General features: G+C 50.3%; 9 protein-coding genes across 9 annotated transcripts; 5 read left to right on the plus strand and 4 right to left on the minus strand.

The window, feature by feature from the left end:
- Window positions 1-142: 142 nt before the first annotated feature.
- Window positions 143-3,105, plus strand: NCS54_00954600 (HET domain-containing protein; the record flags this gene model as incomplete). The annotated part of the gene is made up of 2 exons (XM_053154889.1): window positions 143-1,022; window positions 2,729-3,105. The coding sequence occupies 2 exons, from the start codon at window positions 143-145 to the stop codon at window positions 3,103-3,105; spliced, it is 1,257 nt and encodes a 418-aa protein (XP_053010864.1).
- Window positions 3,106-4,331: 1,226 nt separating this feature from the next.
- NCS54_00954700 (Hypothetical protein) lies at window positions 4,332-6,312 on the plus strand (the record flags this gene model as incomplete). Its single annotated transcript, XM_053154890.1, has 2 exons — window positions 4,332-5,238; window positions 5,294-6,312. 2 exons carry the CDS (start codon window positions 4,332-4,334, stop codon window positions 6,310-6,312), a joined length of 1,926 nt encoding a protein of 641 aa, XP_053010865.1.
- Window positions 6,313-7,077: 765 nt separating this feature from the next.
- NCS54_00954800 (Hypothetical protein) lies at window positions 7,078-8,293 on the minus strand (the record flags this gene model as incomplete). Its single annotated transcript, XM_053154891.1, has 4 exons — window positions 7,078-7,403; window positions 7,460-7,521; window positions 7,582-7,699; window positions 7,753-8,293. The coding sequence occupies 4 exons, from the start codon at window positions 8,291-8,293 to the stop codon at window positions 7,078-7,080; spliced, it is 1,047 nt and encodes a 348-aa protein (XP_053010866.1).
- A 1,098-nt stretch (window positions 8,294-9,391) lies between these two features.
- On the plus strand, window positions 9,392-11,289 carry NCS54_00954900 (Hypothetical protein; the record flags this gene model as incomplete). The annotated part of the gene is made up of 2 exons (XM_053154892.1): window positions 9,392-9,472; window positions 9,568-11,289. 2 exons carry the CDS (start codon window positions 9,392-9,394, stop codon window positions 11,287-11,289), a joined length of 1,803 nt encoding a protein of 600 aa, XP_053010867.1.
- A 1,950-nt stretch (window positions 11,290-13,239) lies between these two features.
- On the minus strand, window positions 13,240-14,345 carry NCS54_00955000 (Hypothetical protein; the record flags this gene model as incomplete). The annotated part of the gene is made up of 3 exons (XM_053154893.1): window positions 13,240-13,309; window positions 13,344-14,082; window positions 14,144-14,345. The coding sequence occupies 3 exons, from the start codon at window positions 14,343-14,345 to the stop codon at window positions 13,240-13,242; spliced, it is 1,011 nt and encodes a 336-aa protein (XP_053010868.1).
- A 3,473-nt stretch (window positions 14,346-17,818) lies between these two features.
- NCS54_00955100 (Hypothetical protein) lies at window positions 17,819-18,781 on the minus strand (the record flags this gene model as incomplete). The annotated part of the gene is made up of 1 exon (XM_053154894.1): window positions 17,819-18,781. The coding sequence occupies one exon, from the start codon at window positions 18,779-18,781 to the stop codon at window positions 17,819-17,821; it is 963 nt and encodes a 320-aa protein (XP_053010869.1).
- Window positions 18,782-20,439: 1,658 nt separating this feature from the next.
- On the plus strand, window positions 20,440-20,671 carry NCS54_00955200 (Hypothetical protein; the record flags this gene model as incomplete). Its single annotated transcript, XM_053154895.1, has 2 exons — window positions 20,440-20,463; window positions 20,519-20,671. 2 exons carry the CDS (start codon window positions 20,440-20,442, stop codon window positions 20,669-20,671), a joined length of 177 nt encoding a protein of 58 aa, XP_053010870.1.
- A 527-nt stretch (window positions 20,672-21,198) lies between these two features.
- On the minus strand, window positions 21,199-21,937 carry NCS54_00955300 (N-acetyltransferase domain-containing protein; the record flags this gene model as incomplete). Its single annotated transcript, XM_053154896.1, has 2 exons — window positions 21,199-21,494; window positions 21,544-21,937. The coding sequence occupies 2 exons, from the start codon at window positions 21,935-21,937 to the stop codon at window positions 21,199-21,201; spliced, it is 690 nt and encodes a 229-aa protein (XP_053010871.1).
- Window positions 21,938-22,860: 923 nt separating this feature from the next.
- NCS54_00955400 (Hypothetical protein) lies at window positions 22,861-24,342 on the plus strand (the record flags this gene model as incomplete). The annotated part of the gene is made up of 5 exons (XM_053154897.1): window positions 22,861-23,121; window positions 23,170-23,274; window positions 23,344-23,565; window positions 23,617-23,759; window positions 23,811-24,342. Exons 1-5 carry the CDS (start codon window positions 22,951-22,953, stop codon window positions 24,340-24,342), a joined length of 1,173 nt encoding a protein of 390 aa, XP_053010872.1. The 5' UTR covers window positions 22,861-22,950.
- Between the last annotated feature and the right edge of the window lie 535 nt (window positions 24,343-24,877).

Raw genomic sequence — 24,877 nt, forward strand, 5'->3', positions numbered from 1 at the left:
TCCCATCGGAGACAAGATATTCTCGGTGGACCCTTCAATGACAGAGTATCTGAATCAGTTGACAAGCGGTACCTGGTCGTGGGAACAAACCAAAGCGCCTTGGTTTCAACACGTAACGCGAGGCTTACTTGTACCAAAGAGCATGCCTGAACTGTTATCCTTGGCTTGGAAAAGCAAATCTTCAGACGTTCGAGACAAGTTCTATGCTATGCTTGGTCCCTACAGCTTGAAGCCAGGTGGCATTCAAATTCAGCCAGATTACAGCATCTCTCTTCAGCACCTTGCGACCGGCTTCTTTGCTCACTGTATTATTAACGAAGGAGCCTCTCACCTACTCCTCAAGGCCTCTGGTGCTAATGCAGAAGCCGGAATCCCCTCGTGGATGCCGAACTGGAAGGACCCCGTTGCCTGGGAGAAACTCCTTGGAAATGAGGATGAAGAAAACCCTAGCTGGGATGGCGTGAAGAATATGATGCCCGAATTTCACCATGACAACGTCGTACAGATCCGGTTTGTTCCCAATCCAACTGCCGAAAATAATGCGCCCAAGAACATCAGCAAAAGACTTTGGTATCACGGCGCGACAGTAGATGCCGATTCAGGGGCCATGACTCTCAACCTGACAAGGCTGTCCACCATTGACCGCTTCATGCGAGCACGAGAAAGTCAGGATTTCTCGTGGTACCGATTCCGCTGCACGAGCCACGGCGGCTATATCTCACTGGCGAGTCCAAGGAAACTCGATGCGCTCGTCGAAGTCGAAGATGAAGTCTATCTTTTTGATAACAACATCACGGCTCCCATTTATCTCGTCCTGCGCCCCACTGGAGGCCAACATGAGTTTCTATTGGTAGCGGCATGCCCTCATTTAGTTTGCACGTTTCGCGACTATCCGCTCGAAACTCCATTGAGCCATCGCCAAGACCAAAAGGTTGATGCCATACCGATTACAGATCTCCAGCAAAGCCTTTATTCCGACCTCATAAAACTCCACAACTCTCTTGACCAGACCGTTGAGTTTGGTGCTTATAGGCTATCACTATTTCCCGGCATGCAAAGGAATCCTCAGCTGAGGGAGGTCTTTCCTCTTCTCCTTGCATTCACAAATGACAGGTTCGGAGAGAAATTTAAATCTTGGGGAACCCTTGACAAGGCCTACCTTAACGTCATACGCCCATATTGTGAATGGGCTGAAATATCACACGGTCGTGTCAGGGTGTCATTAGGTAGAGACCCTCGGGATGGTAGACACAGGCCACCCCCAGCTGGGTGGGATAGGATGCCAGCCCACTACAAGCCTGGGCAGGTTGTATCATCGTGTTCCCTCAAACGGATTAAGCTCCAACTCGTCGAGACAGGCTTTTTGGATCAGCCTTGGATCCTTGGATTCCTCACACGCCTTCAAGGGTCCAACGTTGGAGATAGAATAATGGACCCACCAAGGGATGAGGATCACCTTCAGAAAGCGAGTTATCGTGGACGACACCAGGTCTTTGGCAGCTTGCAGTTAGATGGTAGAGTACTTCAAGTTCGAATAGTCTAGGCTCGGTTATGTAATATCACAGATTATGAGTGTTTATCTGAGCTATTTTGTTCGTATCATGATCACCGTTCGGGCAGTGATATGATTCGGCATGACCTCAAATACCGCCTGCATACTGAAACTTCACTATAAAGCCAACCTCATTGCTCCTATATGGCGACAGGGGCCAGCTCAATAACAGAGAAAGATGAATTGGACTAGGAAATAAAAGAATAACTATCAGTGTCAGGCGACAAGGCACACAGCAAAGACACCATATCTGCCTCCGCGAGCTGTCTAGTGAATGGGAATGGTGATCTGCTTTGCTCTCAGTTCAATACACCTACCGGGCTCCTAGTTGCCTTAAAGGCTGGGGCAAGGTCACTTACACCAGGTTCTTGGAGTGGTAGTGGGCAGTGCTGGCTCCGTAAAGATGGTACCTCATCAGAGTTTTCAGGACAAGGAGATCCTTTTTTTTTTATTGTCCGCAATGATGACAAGAAGCCATCAGCTACAACAGCAAAAAACACAGTCAAGGAGACCCTTCCCTTCACTTCTTGGCAGAAACTTGTGGAGAGTAAGGTTAGCCAAGTATACAAAGCCGAAATTCATTCTGATCATTACACTTTTGAGAGTACCAACGTCAGCCACTGCCATTCCTTCTTTAAATACTTTATTCACGCATCTTCCAGGTCCCCAGCCAAGCAGTCGCTGTCAAACGGCTAAAGTCACAGAACGATTGCGACTTCGAACGAGAGGTCAACATTAAAAGGGGATTTAGTGATAATCATCACCAAAATCTCATCTGCCTTCTGGCTACATATAAGTAACATGATGAATTCAACTTGATCTTCCCTTGGGCAGAGTATGACCTGCATGATTATTGGAGGCAGGTCAACCCAAACCCTTCGCCGAAAGAACATCAAGCCAACTTTTCTTGGTTAGCTGAGCAGTGCCGGGGCCTTGCGGATGGCCTTGCGTATATTCATCGTTACCCCACGGCGTCTTTCAGATCACTGCTTCATCCCAACTCTTTCCCCTTGGCTTCATTCACTCAAGTCCTGACTCTCGACAACAAGGAAGCTTGTCAGCTTTTTGGTCGTCACGGCGACATCAAACCCGAAAATATCCTGTGTTTCTCAGGTCCCGGGCCCTTTACCGAGAATTACAAGGTAATTCTCAAGATCACTGACTTTGGCATTGCAGAGTTCAGCACCAAACCGGCTGCGGATAGGAAGCGAAGGGGTGACACCCCAAATTCGCCCACATATTGTACACACGAGATTGACCTTCCAGTTCAAGTTGGTGGTGGGCCCATCAGTCCCTCATACGATGTTTGGGGTCTTGGCTGTGTGTATTTGGAGCTCGTTACGTGGTGGCTAGGCGCCTGGGAACACGTTGAAAAATTTGCGTCAAGGCGCCTGATGCCCGATCTTTTTCACTGGCCGAATAGCAGACTTCTACGGAGCTCCGATAAGTTCTTCACAATCCAGTGGAGCTCACACACAAGAGGATGGGAAGCCCGGGTCAAGGATGTGATCTCACAGGTCAGTATCTCCCAGACTATGCGAGTCTACCTGTAGGCGGTGGATCTAACGTGTCTTGAAATCACCAGTTCATTCAGGAGTTGCGTGATAAACCTCGTTGCAACTACCTTCCCAAGGACTTTCTCAATGATTTCATCGACCTCACTGAAAAGAGAATGCTGATTGTTGAGTCACCATTGAAAGACGGTACAGGACCTAGGAGATGGGGTTCTCGACATGTCGCGGAAGAATTGGCGGACATGGTAGGAAAGCACCAACTGGCGTATCAGACCTGAGGCAGTTTTCAGGCTTTCCGAGTCCAAATGTAGCAGGCATTAACTGTTCGGGATTAAAGAGTTGTATCTTTCGTCTTGGCCTAGAATCCTAGATTTTCGGCTGTTTCGGGGCATCAGTAGCAGCGCTCCACAACTTGGATAGTATGGAAGACACCATGGTACATACTATATTCCAATGCAGTCCAGTAGCAAAAGATTCCCAGTCTCACAACATAGATTGAAGAGGTAGATAGAGTGGGGATGTTACTCGCTCCAGCCTCGGCATCGTAATAGCCCCAGTTGAACTGTCAGATCCTGTGTGACGGATGTGTTTATCACATGCAGCATGATTGCAGCCGCACTATTGACGAGCCGAAGTGTCCCGATGCGGCATGGCCCACAACACCGACATCCATAGCAGATATATCCCGCATGTCCGGCATACCCGAACGAGTGGGATAGAGACACCTGTCAAGCGTGCGTTAGTCTGCACCTTTTCCTTGGTGCGTCGTTTGCTGGGGTTGCAGCGAATGCAACACTACAACTGCAGATATGCTGAAGAATGCCTGTAAGCGGGTATGTGTATGTACGCATGTGCCTTATGCTCCTCCAGAGAGGACGACTACATATTGACGAGCAAAACTAACGTTCTTAGCTACATATACCAATTCAAACTAACCATGCAATGGAGGCTCGCCTACGCTTTCCAAGATATCATGTCTCCCTGCGCCTCCTCTTCTCATTCATCCGTCCCCTCACCTTGCGCCAATCAGCCAGAAAGCTTACGGGGACTTATGTAGCGTGATATGGAACCGAAAGACTGGGCTGAGGTAGATAAGAGGTAGCCTGGGTACCGACCGAGCGGTTTAACCCTCCATGCCCCTTACTCGTCTTTTGTTGGTTCCAAACTTCTAGAAGACCCAAAGAACCTCGGCTGTCAAGTATATTAACGAGGTTCTATCCAGAAGCGTTCATTATTCTTTTCAGAGACTTGTCAAAACTGGCAACATGCGCGTTGCTGTTATCGGAGGCGGCCCCTCTGGCCTCGTCCAGCTCAAAACACTAGCAACCGCTCATCAGTATTTCCCATCAACGGAACCCTTTGAGCTAAAGCTCTTTGAGTCCTACGACAAGCTTGGTGGTGTTTTCCTGCATCACGTTTATGAGGATGCCGAGCTCGTCTCCTCAAAATTCCTCACCAGCTTCTCTGACTTTCGTCCCCGACCCGAAGACGGTGACTTCCTCTCTTCCGAGCGGTACAGAGAGTATCTAGAGGACTACACTACACACTTCAACTTATGGCCATACATTCATCTCAGAACCCGCGTTACAGGCGTCAGGAGAGGAGATGTGAGCGAACATGTCGTCAGTTACATGGGACCCGATGGTCAGGAGATTGAATGGGAGTGTGACGCCATCGCCATTTGCTCGGGCGTCCACTCAAAAGCTCATATCCCAAATATCCCTGGCATAGAGAATGTCCCCGAGGTGATTCATTCACAAGACTTCAAGAAGCGTGAGCAATTTGGAACAGGCAAGACCGTCATGGTCCTGGGTAGCGGCGAGACTGGCTGTGATATGTGCTATCTCGCCATCACATCCCCTACCGAGAGAGTCATTTTCTGTCATCGCGATGGCTGGATTGGTGCTCCTAAGCGTGCTCCAGGGCAGCGATTCCTACCATGGCTGCGCGGTGACCAAGACTACGACACACCGCAACTACCCATCGATGTCAGCCAAGTTACTCTTTTCGACACCATGTATGTCCATCCTATGGTTCGAGACACGATGATTGTTTGGGATTATTACCATTTCCTTGCCCTGCCTGCCGGGTGCTGGATCTGTGGAGGTTCGAAATATGGTGTCGACCAGTATGTTGGTCAAATCTTTAGTGAGCGTTTCCACGCCTCGCGATGTAAGTCAACGTGGTACTACTTCCGATTATGAGGATACAACTAATACCGTCCCAGTATTCTGGAACAAGGCTTGGCAACGCATCCAGAACAATGTCTCTACTCCATGGCGCCCGACCAAGTGGACATTGGCCACCCGTATCCGCCGGTTCTTCTTTAACACAGCCATCATCCCGGCCAAGCGCACCATCGACGTTGCCCCTTTTCCCTCTCACATCACACCAGACGGCGTCGCCCACTTCCCTGACAACGGCCGCCCTGAAGCTAAGCGCATCCAAGAGTCCATCGTCAAGCCCGATATGATTATCTTTGCAACTGGCTACGTCCCCCACTTCCCCTTCCTCAACACCGAACACAACGCCGGGCGCCGTCCTTACCCCGTCTCCCACGATGCCGATGTCCGCCAGGTTTGGTCCTCCAACGACCCTACCATCGGCTTTATTGGTTTCGTGCGCCCCGGCTTTGGTGCCATTCCTCCCCTCGCCGAAATGCAGTCTATGCTTTTCGTCACCCATCTCCTCGGCCGCATCCCCCGCCCGCTGCTCAAGGATGACGAGTGGCACTATCGCGTAATCCACGCCCCCAGCGCCCGTGTCTCCTACGGCGTCGAGCACGACAGCTATGCCTACCAGCTCGCCAAGGACTTGGACATGGCCCCTTCATTCACCGATATCCTCCGCATCTCCCTCCACACACCTCGCGGCTGGCGACTCCCCTACATTTGGGCAGGCGGTGCCAGCTTCAACGCCAAGTTCCGCCTCGTTGGGCCCTGGAAGTTTGACGGCGCCGCCGAAATTCTCACAGGCGAGCTCTGGGAGACCATTTCTCGCCGCTCAGGCCTCTTCGGCAACATTCCCATGGTCGTCGTCCCCGTCATCTACCTTGGCGCTGTCAACCTGTTCTACTTCATCTACGCCCTGTTCTGGGGAACTCTGGCTAGTATCGGGCTTGCTAAGGCTCCCGTCCCACGCAATGATGTTAAGAGGAAGTTTGAGGAGCTGGCTCAAATCGAACACATGAAGATGAAGCAGGAGGCTGCGATGGCAGGAGATGCTAAGGTGAAGATAATGAATTAAGGAGACTATATGCCCTGCGTCTGGGACCCTGGGTGGTGATGGCAATGGAAACATGTGGAGGGAAATAAATTTGCATATCATCATGCTGAATGCTAACAATTTGTGTGGTTGAGGCGCTGGAGGCTGGAGGCATTTGTCACTGTTTTCTCCGGTTTGTTATCTTCGTTTTGAAGAGAGTACCTTCTTTTTATCTAAATGCTAGGTTTCTACTGTCTTTGACCCTGGGTGTTTAATTTCGATACACAAAATCTATATTCAATTCCATGGCCATGATTACTATTACTCTTTGAGCTTGCCTCAGGGCAGAGGAATCTTTCTGTCCTGTTAATGTGAAGGACGTTGCAGGGGTCGCCCCCGGCCCTGGCCAGGAAGTGGTGCAGGCGGCTGTGGTTACCCCTTGCGTAGAGGGCGAATGAACAACAAGGATTCCTTGGCACCGGCTATGCCAGCTGGCTTTGGTAGGACATTTCTTTATTGGTGGGAGCAAGAGTGCCACGGGTTATATGAACCAGCAGCGGACGTTATGATTTAGGCAATCAGCGCGGAATTGGTATCTCTGCCTCAACCCACAACCAAGCAAGGGCCACAACTCTAGGTAGCCAGACCTTCTCCTTCCCATAGATCACATCATATATGCAGTAAAAGATGAAGCAACGCCTATAGTCAGCCAATAGCGAAGCACAAATATAACGAGTAAAACATTCAAGATGATTCATTAGCCCTTTCAGAGACCTTCTTTTAAGCCTGCCTTGTATATCTACCCAGTCAAGTAGCTCTACCAATGGACTCTTTACTAGGATCCTCCCTAACCCAGATATTACTTTGCATCTTATTTCGAGGCTCTAGTGGTATATCACTATTGTCGCTTCGTGATGGCGATGGGGCTCGTGGCGATCGGGGGAAGGTATCGTGGCGGAACCCGCTGTTGTTATATGCCAGGTTGGACCCAGACTGGGCGTATGAGGATGCCACATTGGACTTGTTCTTGTTAAAGAAATATCCGTATATCGATCGACTCAGGGCGAGGTTGGCGCCAACAATGCCAAGATACAACTCGAGGTTGGACCAGATTGCCGTGATGGCATAGACCCCTAGGGAAAAGCGTCTGTCAGTACTAGTTATCGAAACGCACAAGGTTCCAGCTTACAACTGAGGTCTGATGTTTTAATGCCTAGAGACGCTGCACGGGCAATGCCAAAGCCGGTAGCGCTGTCGATCATGCATGTCAGTAAACTCGAGGCTGGACCGTGCCGCCATGCAGGGACCTACATCAAACCAAGGCTCATCAAGGCCCAAACGGAGATCTTCGTTTTCAAAGGAAGCCGGACTTTCCAGATGACGAGCATGGGTAGCAGGGAGCAGATGATGTCGGTGACGATCGAGTATGCTGCGCAGTATGGGTCAGAGGTGTATCAGTCTGTCTCTCAACGTGAGACATACCGATGGTCAAATAAATGGCGTAGATGCGAACCCGTGCATCCCAGCACTTCCCAGAACCTGTCCAGTACGCTTCCACAGGGTCGCATTCAGCGAGAAGAATAATGATGCATCCGAAGTTGGTGACGACCAAGCCTGCCATGACCGCCCAAGCGGACCATCTCAACCCCCTCGAATTCTTGATCCGCAGCAGTAGCAGCAGAATGGAGACTTTTAAGAGACAGATGCTGGCGAAGAGTAAAATCTGGGCGACCCATCCGAGCATATTGTTCCGTATGTAATTCTCCTTGGGGATGTACCATCTGTGTCGGCCGTTTCCAATGCTGATCTGGGCGACCTGGATTGCATATCGAGCGATTCCGAGAAAGGTGACAATGACCATGGTGTAGTCGTCCCATTCTAGACATCGTAGGGCTGATCGTACCCAAACGCGCAAGCCTGTCGTGATGATGACAAGCGCGATCAGCACACTAGAGACTCCGAGCAGTATGGGACCGACATTTTCGTCCGGCGGCAGTGGATCTGGGGGCGTTACAGCCGACATGCGTACTGTGGTGAGTGCAGAAAGTAGCGAATGATCGCAGAAGGGGGAATAAGAAAGGAACAGACCAACAATGCCGAGTCAATGCTGTAGTTAAGTAAGAGGGCACACCTATCCCACCCACACGCCACATATTACAAAACGGAAACCCAGTTACCAGGCCAGAAAAGGCATTTGAACATTTCAGCGGCGATGCCCGACCCAGCCATGTTTTCCCCCAGCCGTCAAGTTGTCTCCTCCTCCACCCGATGAGGCAAAGGGCTAGTGTCTGACATCTGGGACAATTCTGCAGCCACGGCCGTCCCAACTGATTGCGGGGGAGGACTGCTATCTCAGTGCTCGTCGGACTCTTCTGCAAGGGCAAGGACCCTTGCTTGTGGCCTAAATGCAGGGGGTTAGTGATGCCTTGTGGCGGCCTCCGCGGGCATGCTTGTATTATCCAGAGTGTCTTGCTGCTGAAATAGCTTACCAATCACTTGGGTTTTCACCTTCCCAGGAATTTCTACATCTACTTTATCTAGGATCTGTAGCGAAAGGATCGAACGACGTGTCTATCCCGCATGGCTCATGCGTAGGTTCATCCCATCAACGACTTGGCCGCGTCAGAGGCATTTTCTTGCAGGCAGGGGTCCTGAAGCGAGGAATAAGGTTTGCAACGGTTAGCATAGAATGCAACATAGTGCCGGTTGCTATCAATATCAAGAAGCTTTTGACAGGGGTCTTGATTCGCCGTGACGGCCCGTCCCAAACCCCAAAGAACTAAACCGCCGGGCCTTTGCAGATACGAAAGGAAGGTGTCTTGGCTTCTTTACCCCTATTTGATCAAGTCCGGTACTCGTCCCGCTCGTGGCCTCACGTCAAGGGACAAGTGCATCATCCGCTAATTGTCAAATAACAGAGTCCAATTTCCCTAGCATGCGGCGTCGGAGCCTTCCAGCTGCCCAGAGAAGACATGATTCCGGATGAACCGCAGACTCTGCAGGGGCTCCGCAACCCGTTACAAATATGCGCTTCTCCCACTTCTACTCTCTTCGCCCCCACGACAGGCAAGTCTTAAATAAACTTTCCCATTGTCGGATCAACCCCTCTTCGGTTGCAGCCATGCTTGTCAAGTCGTATTTGTGGGTTGGCTTCTCTGCGGCTGCTCTCGCAGCCCGGCCTCAGCAGCAGGCATACGATTATGTGAGTCCAAAACCTGCCTTAGCCCACCTGCAGCATCTGCACCTGAGACGCAGGTGGCAAAAGTGACACGTCTTGCTAATACATGTGGCTTACAGGTCGTCGTCGGAGGCGGCACTGCGGGAGTGGCTGTTGCTGCTCGACTGAGTGAAGGCCTTCCCTCATCCAGTATCCTCCTCGTCGAGGCTGGCCCCGCTGCCTGGGATGAGCCCAAGATCAACATCCCAGGCATGAAAGGTTCAACCCTGGCGACCAAATACGACTGGAATTTCACAACAGTTCCACAATCTGGTGCCAATGACCGCGTCTTCCCCGTGAACCGTGGCAAGGTCCTCGGTGGCAGCTCTGCCCTCAATCTGATGACCTACGACCGCGCTGCTGCGGCAGAGTACGACAGCTGGGAGGCCCTGGGCAATCCTGGATGGAACTGGAAGACCATGATCAAGGCTATGATGAAGTCCGAGACCTTTACCGGCAAGAACACTGACACTTACGGCTCTGCGGGTGTTGGTGATAGTGGTCCGGTTCAGGCCGTCATCAACCGTTTCATTCCCGACCAGCAGGAGACTTGGATCCCCACTATGAACAAGCTTGGAGTCAAGACCAACCTCGAGTCCCTGGGCGGAAACCCCATTGGTGTCATGTACCAGCCGAGCAGCATTGACCCAACAAGCTACAAGCGATCTTACAGCGCCAACGCCTATATCAAGATCGCTGGACCCAACCTGCGAGTCCTCACAGACACCACCGTGGCCAAGGTGAACCTGGTAAAGAGTGGCACCCAGCAGATTGCTACTGGCATCACTCTTCAGGACGGCACCGTCATCAGGGCGCGTCGAGAGGTCGTCTTGTCAGCCGGATCAGTTCAAAGCCCTGGATTGTTGGAACAGTCTGGCATCGGCAGCAAGTCCGTTCTCTCCGCCGCAGGCATCAAGCAGATCATCGACCTTCCAGGTGTCGGCGAGAACCTTCAGGATCATCTCCGTGTTATGAGCTCGTACCAGCTCAAGCAGGAGTTCACTTCCTTCGACATCCTCCGCAGCAACCCTGTCGTGGCCGCTGCCGAGTTGGCCCTTTGGAATGCCGGCAAGCGCTCTCTGTATGACTACACTGGCAGTGGGTATACCTTCACAACATGGAAGCAGGCTCTTGGTAGTGACCGGAACCTTGTCACTCTGGCCAAGGAAGCCGCTGGTAAGGATGCCAGCAAGGTGGACAAGAAGAAGCTCGAGTTCCTGAGCAACCCTTCTATTCCTCAACTGGAAGTCATCTTCTCGGATGGCTACACCGGTGTCAAGGGCTACCCAGCTAGTACATCGCCCCTCTTTGGAAAGGGCTTCTTCTCCCTCATCGCCGTTATCATGCACCCTCTCAGCCGCGGTAGCATCCACATCAACCCATCCGACCCTGCTGGAAAGCCTGTCATCAACCCCAACTACCTCAGCAACGCGCATGACCTGGAGGCCGTTACGCAAGCGGTCAAGTACTGCCGCAAGATCGCCACTACAGAGCCAATGCGGTCGGTGTGGGAGAGTGAGTACGAGCCTGGCCTGGACGACGTCAAGACGGACGAGCAGTTCAGGGACTATGCCCGGAGGACGACGCTCAGCATCTTCCACCCAGTTGGAACGTGCTCCATGCTTCCCAAGGCTGATGGCGGTGTCGTCGATCCCAAGCTCAAGGTTTACGGTACTAAGAATCTGCGAGTTGTTGATGCGAGTGTCATTCCTCTGTTGATTTCTGCCCATATCCAGACGGCTGTCTATGGCATCGCGGAGAATGCGGCGAGACTGATTATTGCAGATGCCAGGGGTTATTAATTAGCAATTTATCCTAGCGAGGGTGATACAACGTTGTTGTATTTAGAACTAAGTATTATAATAACACATTACTTTCTTCAATTGGATGTTGAGACTCGCGAAACTCACATTCCCAAACGCCTCGGACTCGGCCGGCACAACTCCTCTGTAATAATCATATGACAAGTATCCATGGACGTTATTATAACCACGAACCTGTGTTGACTGGAACTCATCCCTCCTGTCGTTTCCAGCTTTGGGTGACGGAAGAATCTGCACCACTTTGATCATCGGAACAATCTCCGTCTGACGCGCCTTGCGACGCGCCATGCGGGTGGGCCTTTTTCGGTAAAGCCGCTGTCACAGTTTTCTGGAATCACGTGAGTGGCCCGCCACGAAATACGAAGTACCTCCAGATACATCCATGCGCCACACTCCTTACCCTGCACCCAGGATTTTTTATCGAAGGCATAAGTTCTCAAGAGCAGTGGCCTTCTTGCGACTCTATAATAGCTGCTGGTTATCAGAATTCTTTCTGGTTACTTTGATATATCTTAGTTTAGTTCACCCGTTCGTTAGGACTCCAATCGCAGATTTAACACAGCAAGGCAATGCACGACACGCTGTGTCCTCTGTGATTTTGAGTACCCAGCATCGAAATGACACGACCTCCCGCGATCGGTCAATTAATAACCGAACAACCAACTCATTTCTCAAGATCGAGTAAGAAAGCACAGCTTGATAACCCTATTTCAAAATAAGCACCTATTTCTACAATTGTGCACGCCCTTCTGTCTTCCATTCAGGCACAACGAGAACGAAAAGGCCATGCATTGGAGTGCCTGCGCAATTTTTGTGGGCATCCAGTCACGGCTGATGAATCGACCTGCACCAGATCAAAGGTACAAGTTGTGTTGCTAAATTTGGGTGAGTAATCAAGGTATTGCTGATCACACCTAGGTACTTGCTCCAGGCTTCTCAGCCCGCCAAGCACCTACGCATGGTTCGCGTAAAGATTTCCAGTAAGCCATGGAGCCTGGCTGCTCGGCGTATCTTATCGATAGGCGTTATCTTAACAGGGCGCAAAAAAAAAAAAAAAAAGAATGAAAGGACAAAAAGAAAACTTGTTGGTGGATTCAAACCACCTACGATGGACGAACAGGGAATCGAACCCTGGACCACTCCCAGTTGCTGGGATCGCAGGACGAATCATGCTAAGGGAGTATTATACCACTAAACCATTCGCCCGATTGAGTTGTTGTTGGAGGTTCTCAGTTCGCTCCATGATTCCAACGCTGGTGTGGACGCCCGTCGCAAGCGATGGTCGAATCGGCAGGAGAAACGATTGTTTCGGATGAGATATCCCAAAAAGAAGTCCAACTGGTTTCAAAGGATATAATTATCTGTTCCAGTGCTATTTCCGAAAGAATGGCCATCTCCTTCTTTTTGCCCCTGCTTCTTTAGCACTACCACCCGTTGTCTTATCCTCCTTCTGTTCCTCCCTGGGACTTGATACGCTCGAGCTTGGCACTGTGATCCCAGTTGATCCAACTGACTCACTTGTGGCTGACTTTGTGAGGGGGGCTTGCAATGTTCCATCGGCACTCGATGAAGATGCTTCCACATCGCCGTCTCGTTGTCGGGCGGGGGCTTTCCCTTCACTCTTTCGAGACAGCATGGGTAAATGCCCAAAGACCACTGCTCCCTTTTCATTAAGATCCGTCAAGCGCACTGATGTCATACCATGTGGGATTGTACGCGGCCATGACTTTTTGACAAAGAATTGCACTGGGTCGTGGCAGTCCTGGGTTTCATCGTTGGTTGTTTTTGCAGCCGTCTTGTTGATGCACTCCGTCAAGCAGTTACAGGGCCTGAAGGGGTGGCTAAAAGAGGCCCAAACAATCTTTTTTGCCATCTCGCCTTCTTTCAGGCCCGGGTCCATCCTCAGAAGGCGCTTTTCGTACAACATCCTCAGTGTCGATATGGAAGCCGCCATATAGTCTTTTCCTTCAGGTAAAGACTTCCAGCCTTGACACAAGCTCTGGGGCTGGTCAGGCCGAATCAAATCACCAAACCCATTGCCAAAGATGGTGGTGACGCCAATCGAGGGCATGAAATCGATCCAGCCGTGACCCCATGATTTTAGATGTTGAACCCGAGGAAGAATGGGGCCAAGTGGATTGACAGCATCTAGAACGTCGAAGCCAACAATCTCGCGGCGGGGGTCCAGAGACTGTGAGATCCTTATTCCCTCCTGCGAAGCGGTTTTGGACTGCCTATCAATCAGGAGCTCGATGGAATGAAGTACCTCCTTGACACGCGTCCCGAATGTGGCATACTGTACCTCTGGCGCACCGGTTGGCCCTCGTCGCTTGTCGACAATGTAGATATTCAAGTCGAGATTTTCCCAGCTCTTCAAAGTCCTGAGGGCTGCTTGTCGACCTGTGACCCCATCCCACTTATCCTTGAGCTGGGTGGGATCGAATACCCAGTCATAAGTGGAATCAGGATCGTTCTCATCGAGATGAAGTGATATCCTAACAAGATGAAGCAATGCAGAAGCACCATCAACAAGCCATGTACGGCGACTTGATACATCATGAAAAGCAATGGGTTGAACTCCAATCCACTTGAGAAGGCTGGGGTAGTCCTTTCCACGCTGGAGCCAAAATGGTTGCTCCTTGGAGTTGATCTTCATGCTGACACCGCCTACCACGTCAGCCCCGGCCTCGAGGAATAGTCTGTCAATAACGATTGAGCCTGGTGGTTTTTGGAGTCCTGATGACTTCACATCATGATTTGCCAATGCGCCTCCTGCTACCTGTCAATACGATTGACCAATATGGTTATTTTGTGGTGTTCTCAATTCACTTACCGCACAAGTCTGTGGCTGCTGCACACCACCCGACAACGTGACGCTTCGTTTCCAACATTCGAAGAGAAATACCCTCCAAGTTCCCACTATCCAACTCATCGAGCCTGGGGTCAACATATGAGATCCTTTCGTCGGCTTCACTACTAATAAGAAGATGCCAGACGATGATATCAGCAGCCGCAAGAGTAGCGACGGCAAGCATGTTGAACCCTTTCATGAAGATTCTTTGGCCCCATCTCACGACCTGACTGGACCCGATAATGGCGGCTAATTCAGCCAAGGACATCTCCAGACCCGTCTTGGGTATAGATCGCTTGAGGATTGGGAAGCCTCTGACTAGGACTGGGCTGCAAAATAGATTGCCCCAGCAGAGACCGGGCTTCAGAGACGGGTCCTCTGTACCTGCAAACTCGAACCCAATATTGCAATATGCATGTGTGTTCCTCGTCCTGCCTTCTGTAGTTTGGGGACTTACGTGGAGGCGGCGGACATGGGGAATATAACTCATCACGCGCCCATGCGTTGGTGACGGCCGCAAAGCTAAGGACAACCAGGAAAGTTGCTCGCCTATCTCAGAAACAAAGTAAAGGCCCCCAACCGCTGTGAGGGAGAAGGAGGATTCCAAGCGAATGATAGCGCTGAGATGTTTGAGGCCTCGGCAATGCTGACCTTCAAGGGGTTGTGGTATCCGATCTATGGTAGAATTAGAGCCGCGCAAGCAAAGGTGGCATTCAGAACTTACATGAACATTCTTGGCCTTCAGGAACTGTTACTAGCTCTTGTAAGAGAGTGATCAGATGCTGTCCAGATTCAGGCCATGTTTGATTCATGTAATCAACCACTGTCAAAGCCTGCGCCTCATCCCATGAACCGACCAAGCAGAGTATTTTGGGAAGAGCCTTTTCGAAAGGAACATTGGTACCCAATTTACAAAAGAAGTGAACAGGGTTCCAGTTGAGGTTGAATATAATGGTCACCATAGAGGGCCGTGGCCGCACTCCGCTTTTCAGGGGGTATCCTCGAACCCGCAACTCTCTCCGAATGGTTTTTCCGATTTGCGCTGCACCATATTCATCTCCAAAGGACAATCGATCATGCTGAAGGATCTTGGTTAACAGCCAGCGATATGCATCCGACTGTTGAACAGACTCCATGTATTGGGCTGATGGCGACATTTCCGTGGTAGCTTCTGGCTGAATGCCACTCACCCAATCAAGGATCGCATCGTTGGGCTTGCTGGATTGTTTGGGGCCTGGTAACCCATCGTCACTTAGTAACTCTTGGTCCGTCCGGCTGGATGCCATCTTGGATGGAGCGGAGACTAGCAGTTGGACGATCTGTCTATGATCCAACGAGTCAACTTGAGTTAATTTGGCACCTTCATGCTTGAACTTACTTTCTGTGTCGTTTGATTATGGCCCCTACCTCCAACCCGCAAGCGCTTAAGGACTCGTCCTGCAGTCTACATGCAAACTCCTTCACTGCGTTACTAAGGTAGTCTACAGCCATACCCTTGCTGCATGTGCTGCCAAGATTGCTCTTGACATCCTGGACAAGCTGTTGGACAAAATGTTGCTCGTTTGGCTCCATTGAGCCATCCCAGGCAGAATCGACAGAACAAGTGGTGTCTGCGTCAGAGTCATCGTGGGAGGGTCGTCGCATCTGTGTTGACCCAAATTTTTCAAACCGATGAGACAGTCGAGCCTTGAGAGAAGAACGAGACCTGTGAGATTCTTTCTGTTCATCTCCTTCCAATTTCTTGGTAGCCTTGGGCTCTTTTCTATCATCTGGTTGAAATCCAAATTGGTGATCTTTTGTCGTAGGTAGAACATAATTTGTATCAAGAGGGTCTTCGGGCATCCTGGGAGGAGTTGATTCAGGTCCCCAAGGCGCAAGTCTCCGAATGCTTTCGAGCCTGCGTGAGTGGACAGCTGAAGGAGAACTCGGTGGGTGGATATTGTGAGATTTAAGAGCCGAGATTGATGAAGCGTTTGGGAATGTGTCGGCATTGGCCCCTGGAGCGGCGGTTGAAAAATTGGGGATCTCCGAGGATGAGGACTGGGTCTTGGGTACTTGGATTCCTTGACCAAGGCCTTGGCAACTGCAGTCTCATGAGTATATTGACAAATTCACTGTGCCGAAGATGACGTACCATATAGGACAGTAGAGCAGCGACACAGAGTTGGGCACAAATTGCTTTTCGCAGGTTATGCTATCACACATCTCAAATGTTAATAAAATCACCCCGACTTATGATCGAACAAGAAAATAGGCATTCTAGAGAAATGGGAGACGTTGGTATGTGTATGACGTACCAGTATGTCGGAGAATATTGCTGGGGTCTCCATAGCTCTGTTGGCAATTCTGCAGGCACTGATTGATTCAGGTAAGGTTGAACTGGTTGCATACTCGCGCCACCCCAACTTGGGGTAAGCTCTGGCATCTTCCAAAGCTCATGTGAATAATCAACGAGGCCGGCTGGGGCTGCGGGTGGCGGATATAGCGGTGCTTGCATCATGGAATTATACTGCATCGGCATCGGCGAGCTAGGCATTTGGGAGTACGACATTGGAGAGTAAGACATGGCCGAGCTAACAAACAGGACAAGAATATTAGCTCGTCCTACACCGTGAGCAGTTGGACAATTCAACACCTACCCCATGGGCGATGGCTGTGCGGCTTGTCCCTGAGCCGGCTCATGCTGCTTCAAGTCAGATTTAGATCTTCGGCCCATTCCGAATCTTTGAATGGCGAGCAGAAGACCAAGGCTGGAAAGGTTATGGAGTTTGTAAAGTGAATGAACTTGAGTGAGGAATAGAGGGGTTTTCTTGGTCCTGCAGCAGGAATGCCTGAGGCTGTAGCGTGGCTCAGCTGCGCCTCTTTGTCTCAGGGAGGCAACAGAGTGTCTGAAGTCAACCGCAATTGGCTACCTAGGCATGATGTATTACGCTACCTATGGGCACACTTAGTAAAGAGAGAGGGGGTGAGAAACGAGGCTGTGCCGCAGATTTCTTGCCTGCTACTTGATTATCAACATCCCTATTTTGGGTAGGTAAGATGGTTCAAATGGCGCGATGAAGCTTCAGCTGTGCGACTCTCACTGGCGAACAAAGTTGAAGATGACATGCCAAGCTTAGCCTATCGCATACTCGAGTCTTGATGCTAGATATTTGTATAACGTAGGTCACCCAAGAATTGGACGTCCAGCCTCAGCGATTATGACGGTTTCCCTCCTATGAAGATATCATTACCTCGATCTGTGATTGGAGTTTTTTTCTTTTTTTTTTGACTCCCTTACTAATGGTTTCCACCATCACGGTTTCTAGGCGGCTTCGAGATTCGTTGACCGGGCCGAATCTTATCTCAACTACAATTAAAGGGCATGAGAACAGCTGTTTGTCAAGTTGATACCGCAATGCAAACTGGACACAGGCTACTGGTGTAGCTCACTAGTCGATGAGGGACAGAAATTTGATGTAGTGAGCAGGCTCTCATAACACGAGGATCAGCAACATGTAGGTAAGGAACAACGAGGAAACCTCGGGTGGGGCCGCTCCTGGATGGTTCAGTAATGATACAAGTTTGAAATGTAAATTAATGAAATAGAGCGAGGCTAAGGTAGTAAATAGCCACACAGTAGAGAAGCGCAATGGATACTATCTCGAAACGGTAGCCTCAGGGAAGGATTGTCTGCAGGAAGGCTGTGCCTAGATTTTCATTCTGGCTGTCAGGGAAAAGATCTTCCAGATACTGGGTCTCACTATCAATCAGAGTATTGCTGGGAGATGCTTCTTCCTCATTTGAATGACCCAAGTCTTGCCTCGTTGCCGACCTGAGATTCCGTCTCTTTTTACCTTCTTTCAACAACGCGCTTGTTGGCTTCCACATCCGTTCGGTTACTCCTTCCAGTGTTCTGTCTGAGCCGTCAGGGGGATATATCGCCATGAGAAACTTCTTATCTCCCTTGGAAAGAACGTGACTGGCTTCAAAACACGTCATCATGCTATGAGTGTCACCTTTACAGACGTTGTAGTGCATGATGGACTTCGGATTATAGGGCATCAGGGAAAAGATTCCAGACTTCTTCATCATACGCACTTGTGTCTTGAATTGATCATGAGTCCATCCAGTTCGCTTCTCAATGAATTGATGGTCCCAATTGATCTTGCAGTCAGGGTGACAGTGCGCGTGCTTCAGACCTAGGGCATGGCCAAACTCGTGTTGGATCTCCTTTTGCCTTCGGTCTATGTCTCTCTGAAGTGGGCCACCCGGGCGGTTCAGTGACATATTAAGCCGTAAAGTTGCCACATTATGGGGAACAGCGGTAGCCATGTACCCATCGGTTGACTCAGATCTGGCTGTGATCTCGACTCGAATGTCGGATAGGGTAGAGTCGTCGTCTTGAAGGAACTTGAATCGGATGCCCATCTTGATTGTGTTGTAATGTGCGTTGATAAGATTGATGATGGTGTTCTTCTCCTCATTTGTTCCGTTGAGGAAGGATACCATGAGAACTCGCTTATGCAAAGGCCAGAACCAGTCATGGTCACGGTAATCAGTGGATGGAGCCTTGCCCCAATCGTACGTTGGGAACTTGATAGGAAGGAAACCTCCCTGGAATCTCAGAACGTCTGTCATCGAAGATGCAACCTCCGTGGCATTTAGTGTGGGTTGTCCAGTCGCTCGTTTCAGCTAGGGTTGGAAACCACTCAGGAATGAACATGAAATGGGGGGAAAGACTGATTTATACACTACCAAGATAATTTGATGCGGAGCTGAACGAGAATTAGCAATAAAACGGACGTCTCATCACAGTGAACAATTCCAGACATCACATATGCTCGCCACACCTGTAGCCCTCCCCGAATCATTTAGTGCATTTCAGGGGTTAGTCGTTGGGTGAACAATATGTGAACAAGAACCGCAAGAATGATTTAGAAGATTGCCTTTGATGAATAACTTCACCCTTATTTGTGTAGGCGTTGGGTATTGGAAGACAAAGAAGACAGACAAACAATAGCAAAGCATACAAAGAAACAACATCCTGTGCCCTTCTCGGTACTGCTTGTTCACTGATTTACAACCGAAAACCAGACACAACAGCAAACGAGAGAGTTTTGAACACAGTATTGGTGCCGTAGTAGATTTGGTGTCACTTGATATACCTAGCTAAAGGAATTAATTTCTCGTCACATCAACGGCCCGTTGCATGCGCCGCGGAAGATATCCAAACAGCGGCAGACGGCAGATAGTGCCGCACGACAGCGATCATACTTTGATTCTAATAGCAAGAAAAAGTCCAGAGTAAATGCCATCAATCAGGTTTACCCCGGAATGATGATGCGACCTCCCAGGCTCAGCCTCCCGCTTCGGTTTTATCCACAGCAACCCCTTGGTCATGCTTATCCATCGTAGTGTAAGCGTCGCTTTTGGATGTTGGTATTCGTAAGGCATAACCGATGAACGAGTTTGGCGTTATGGGCCGATCTACCACTCTGGGCTTTATTTATGATTGGTGCCCACGCTGTTAGACTGCATATATTAGATTATAGCATGCTGAAAGAGGTAGAAATCTGACACTCTGGATGCGACATCCGATGTTTATCAACAGAAAGAGTCGAGCTCGGAAACCTCGGGCAAGGCGATAGGCTGGGGCTATAAATCGACGGTCTACCATCCCTTTTGTCCTGGGCTCAAACACCAAGACCATGTTTAACCAAGACCATCTTCTGTGATGCCTTTTCCTGATCACGCATTTGAACCTCAAGGGGGGGTGTAGATGCAAGGCAGTGAGATTCAAGGCCTCGGTGCCTCCCCTTGAGGACCGTCCTCTCAGTCCATACAAGACTCCAGGTCTCGGTCTTCCTGACTCAATTCAGCCTCGATTTCCCATGTCTGTGGTCTGTCACTGCAGTGGCTGTCGTGTTGCAACGGCTCAGATAGGTGTCTATGAAATGCCCACTCATGCTCCGACTGTCAGCATCTCTATCTTGGCCCTCGAGACTGGATCGGACGACAAAGTGACTACCCCTCTTTCTGACGACGAGCGGACTTGGACACCTTGGGCTTCGATGAGCTCCAAATTTTCGGCTGACGAAGTGTCTCCTCTGAAACGTTATGAATCTTCGCCGAGTTGATGGCGGTATTTTTGCGGAGTCTGCGGTTCGCCTATCGGATATGAGGTCGACCCTACCAGTCTCCCTGCTGAACTCAACTGGCCTCATGTGGTGCTTCTCTGGACTGGGGCACTGGACCGCTCTGTTCTAGAAAATGACTGGGTTCGCCCAGACCACATAATGTTTACCTCGTTTGGAATCCCGGTAAGTAGAAATGCGCCGAAGGCATGTGAAGATTGGATGTTGACCTTCCATCTAGTGGGTTCGCGATCAGGTCAAGAACGGTGTCCAAGGTGCTCAAGAGCATCCATTCGTTCTCGTTGATCAGCCAATGGGCAAGGAATCCATTGAGAAAGTTTTTCCCTTGGTTCGTGGGACTGGTATCCATGACGAAGTCACCATTTGGGAATGAGGATATGAAGCTGAATGTTGAGGTACGAACCTAACTTTTGCAATTACGTACTTCACTTTAAAAAGGGAGAGGTATAACAATTCAGGTATCAAAAACCAGCTTTTGGATGACACGATTTATGTAACGTGGTATCTGGAAGCCAAAGAGGCAGGGTTGACGGGGGTTGCTTGATTAAGATTGAATTGACTTTGGGAAACAATGATTCTGGAACGTGTGGATCAAACACCGTTATGGTGTTAGAAGAAGTGCACTAGCAAAGTTAATTATATAAAGAAGACGTAAGAAGCAAAGAACAGAACTTCATGCACAAATAAAAAAAGAGGAGTTGACTAAAAAAAACAGGGGTGATCGAATTTGTGTTATTAACCCCCCGTACCCTACATCCTTCTGATGGAGCACCAGAACAGATCTAGAACACCAGTGACCAGTCAATCAGCATGGCCTCGCATTTCTAGAACTACGCTGAATTAGGTAGGCCACCTAGAAACCCACATGTCTCTTATATGTTCACAAATTGGTGATTAATATCACTTCCCAGTGCATGTCTTCTCACTACCTCCTCCCACGAGCGCGAGGTCCATGCGCCCACCACTTCGGCTCTTCTCTGTGAGGGCCCGAGCCATCGGGATGATTCCAGATGCAGGTTCACCCTCCAGGGTCTGTTCAATGAAACCGAATTTCCGGTAAAGGAATGAGCCGTCCTTGCTTGCATCTACGTAGAGCTCGGCACCATTTTCATCCGCAAGATCGCAACCCCATTTCATGAGCATTGAGCCGGCACCTCGTCTTTGATACTCGGGATGTGTGACGAGAGTATCAAGATCTAAAAACAGTCAGCATCGCCTGCCTAAGCGCAAGAAAGAAACTCCCACAGTAATGCTTTGTCTTCCCGGCCATCACTTGCTGTCTTGAGTTCTCCAGGCTTTGAATAAAGTCCTCAATCGCTTGGAGAGGCATATCCGTGTTCCAAGCAGGATATCGAGGTCCTCGCTCCTCCTGCGTAGCCGTGTCCCATTTCGCAAAAGCAGCTATCCGCGGCCGACCCTGGTGGTCCTTCAAACTGGGGTCGATAACTTTGATATAGTGCTGGTAGGTCTTATTGGCAAGATCCTCGCGGTTGGCCTCATCCCACCACTTGCGCACACCTGGAGTATCGGGCCACAAGTACCGCACCCCGGGGTCTGTGAACCCGGCGTACCATAACTCAGTAAGCGCAGGAACGTCTTCCAGAGTTGCTTTCTCTAGTACCAAAGCGTTCGACGCCATGTTGACAAATTGCACCGTTCACAATCGAAGGAGTATTGCTCTGACGGTGATGTGACAGAATCAAGGTCGTTTAAAAAGGGGGAGCAGCTTGGCCGAGTTCGGCGAATTGACGCATACTTGGAGCGACACTACTAACAATAATGGATCCTTCTAAGGTGCCGAGCCACGTCACATATGACTCTTTCTTGGTAGACAGCGGAGATTTTTTCAAGCCTCATCCTTCGCTTCGGTAAATTCACCTCCTACCTTCCTCTTGAAGAATCGGGACGTAAACGAGGGTGACAAGGGATGCGACAACCGTGGCGTGCATGCGCCGCAGACTGAGCTGATAAATGAAGGTTTGAGTTTGGTTTGCAAAGCAAAACTGGCCATGGAACCAATGCGAAAAGCCTGAATGGGTAAAGTAAGGACACAGGGGGGCATTTCGTTTGGTTTAGCGCGTCTCGCATTGACAGCACATGCAGAGAGATGCATATGTCTGTTGGTCAACGACGTGTCGCTGTTAAGCGGGAGTTACATTATCACGTATCTTTCCCTTGCCATTAAGACCCTGAACCCGGCAACTGGGGAGCAGCAAGGACCGCCCGGTGGACTCTGCGGCAGATCCATTACCAGTCTGGAAGCTGGATTAAGGCCCATCTGCCGGGATGGCCCTGTCACGGGCGGATCGGGGGCCTGTCGATCCCGCCTGAGCCGAGACGCTTCAGTTGAGCGGATGTGCGGTGGGCCGTTACGGTTAATTTTTGCGATTGGACGGCATGTGCCTGTCAAGTGTCAAGGTTAAAGGAGGCACGTCTTGGCTATCACACGGGTGCCGATACCCTGTGCTTGGGGGTTGTTTCCCAGCTGTCTGGATTGCGAGAAGTAGTGGTTCGTCTTTTTCAGCAGAGATATTCCTGTGGCTGGCGGATGATTGACCAACAGGCGAAAAGACCTGCCATCCCTTGAGTTATTCTGTGGCTTCAAATCTCCGCTGCCAACGCTGCGAATCTGCAACTTTATGCGCCCACACGATGATTCTGCCTCGCGAGCATGAGACGCCCTTCAACAAGGCGCCGTTGATACGGGCCGTGACGGCTCTTCTCATGGTTATTTCCATTCTATCCGCCATTACCCGCCTGGTGACCAGAATGGCAACAGCGGGCAACCTCAAGCTGGACGACATGCTTGTCGGCGCCTCCACGGTTGGTTCTACACTTCTTTTTTTGTTGGTTGTCGCTTGCTGACTGCAGAAGATCATGGCTATTGCGCAGTCGATCGCCGTCATTATCCAGGGTGCGAACGGACTGGGGAAGATGCAAGGCCTGTCCGCCGATCAGGTCTCGTCAATCTTGAAGGTACGGAGTAATTATGAAGCATCACCGACTGGACAGTCAAAGCGCTAACAAGAAATGTCTACATCACAGGCGCAATACACATCGGACGTACTATTCATCCTCACATTGCTCTTGGCAAAGATCTCGGCCACGAGGACCATCTGGGGCATGGCTCCTCGAAAGCGTCGAGGCTTGATCTGGGCCACCGAAGGCTTGATTGGTGTCTGGGCATTATCGTCGATAGCAGCTTCATTTTTCCAATGCTCTATCCCAGAGCCTTGGAACTACATGAAAGGCCAATGCTTTAATCGGGTGCGTCGCACATATCCTGCTAGAAGAGACTGCATCTAATGACTGCTACAGTACGCCTTCTGGGTTTATGTTGATGCTTTGAACATCATCACCGACCTCGCCATCACATCCATTCTTGTCGACATGTTTATCCACTTAAAGACATCGGCCGCCAAGAAGACGTTGGTCATTGGCGTCTTTGGGTGCCGCACATTGTAAGCCGCCTCACTCTTGGTAAAAGCACAATACTGACAAAGGATATAAAGCATCATTCCTCCCATCATCTGCCACATGTACTACTACAAGGCCGCGACCGAGTCCAACAACCCCATGTTTGACATGTGGCCGCCGACAATTATCACCCAAGTTATCCTGTGCATGAGCGTCATGGCTACATGTATCCCCTACCTCAAGCCATTCCTCGACAGCCTTGAATCGGGACAGATGATTGCAGGAGACCTTCGCGGAGCGAGCAGCAAGGGAAGCAACAGCAGAAGCAGAAGCGGACCAAGTGGCTACGCCTCAGCTTCGGCCCACACGAGCCGTCCTCGAGACAAGTCGGCAAGGGGAATAATGTCGGTCGCTACCATGGCTTCAAATGCTTCTTATCGGAGACAGAATTACGAAATGATGGATATGGGCAAGTCTCGCGACCGGGGAAACAAGGCCACTGTCACGGCAGCTTCTGAGGCCAATGGCTCGTGGGACCGCCATAGTCAGACAAGCCAGACGGTGCTTGTCGAGCAGAGCTGGACAGTGGATGTACACAGGGAGCGTAGTGGCACCACAGGTGCTTGATCGAGATTTAATATACATAAATCGACAGCTTGTGGAGAGCCCATTTAATTTTCAAGACATGTCTCCGGCAAACAGACCCAAAACTGTCAAATCAGACAAGAACCCATCAAGACTTGTTCTGCAGCTTCTTCCTTGGGCTCGCAAAGTTAATGGCGCAGTGTCAAAGAGCAACACGGACGCTCCCAGTGGACCGCAAAGAAATGGGGGCATTAATTGCGCGGACAGCGCGGATCACTAGATCCATGTGGACACAATCTCCTCCCCGGGAAAAGTCAAAATTGATGAAGGCAAGGAATATTCTGCTCCCATCGTACGAGGGCCACACGGTGTCACTCCCGGTGGCAGGGGTTTCCCGTCCAACTAGGCCGACGCGTTCCCACTACCGCTGTTACTATTCCCCGATCGATTCTGTTATCCATGGGGTTTGTCACGGACCTCGGTGATCATATGCGGGCCCCGTAGCGATACGACATCTGTCAGTAATTTCTGGCCTGCCCACAAGTCGCATTACATCTCCAGATGTCTCGATCTAACG

The sequence above is a fragment of the Fusarium falciforme genome, chromosome 7, assembly GCF_026873545.1.
Source record: "Fusarium falciforme chromosome 7, complete sequence".
NCBI classification, from domain to species: Eukaryota; Fungi; Ascomycota; class Sordariomycetes; order Hypocreales; family Nectriaceae; genus Fusarium; species Fusarium falciforme.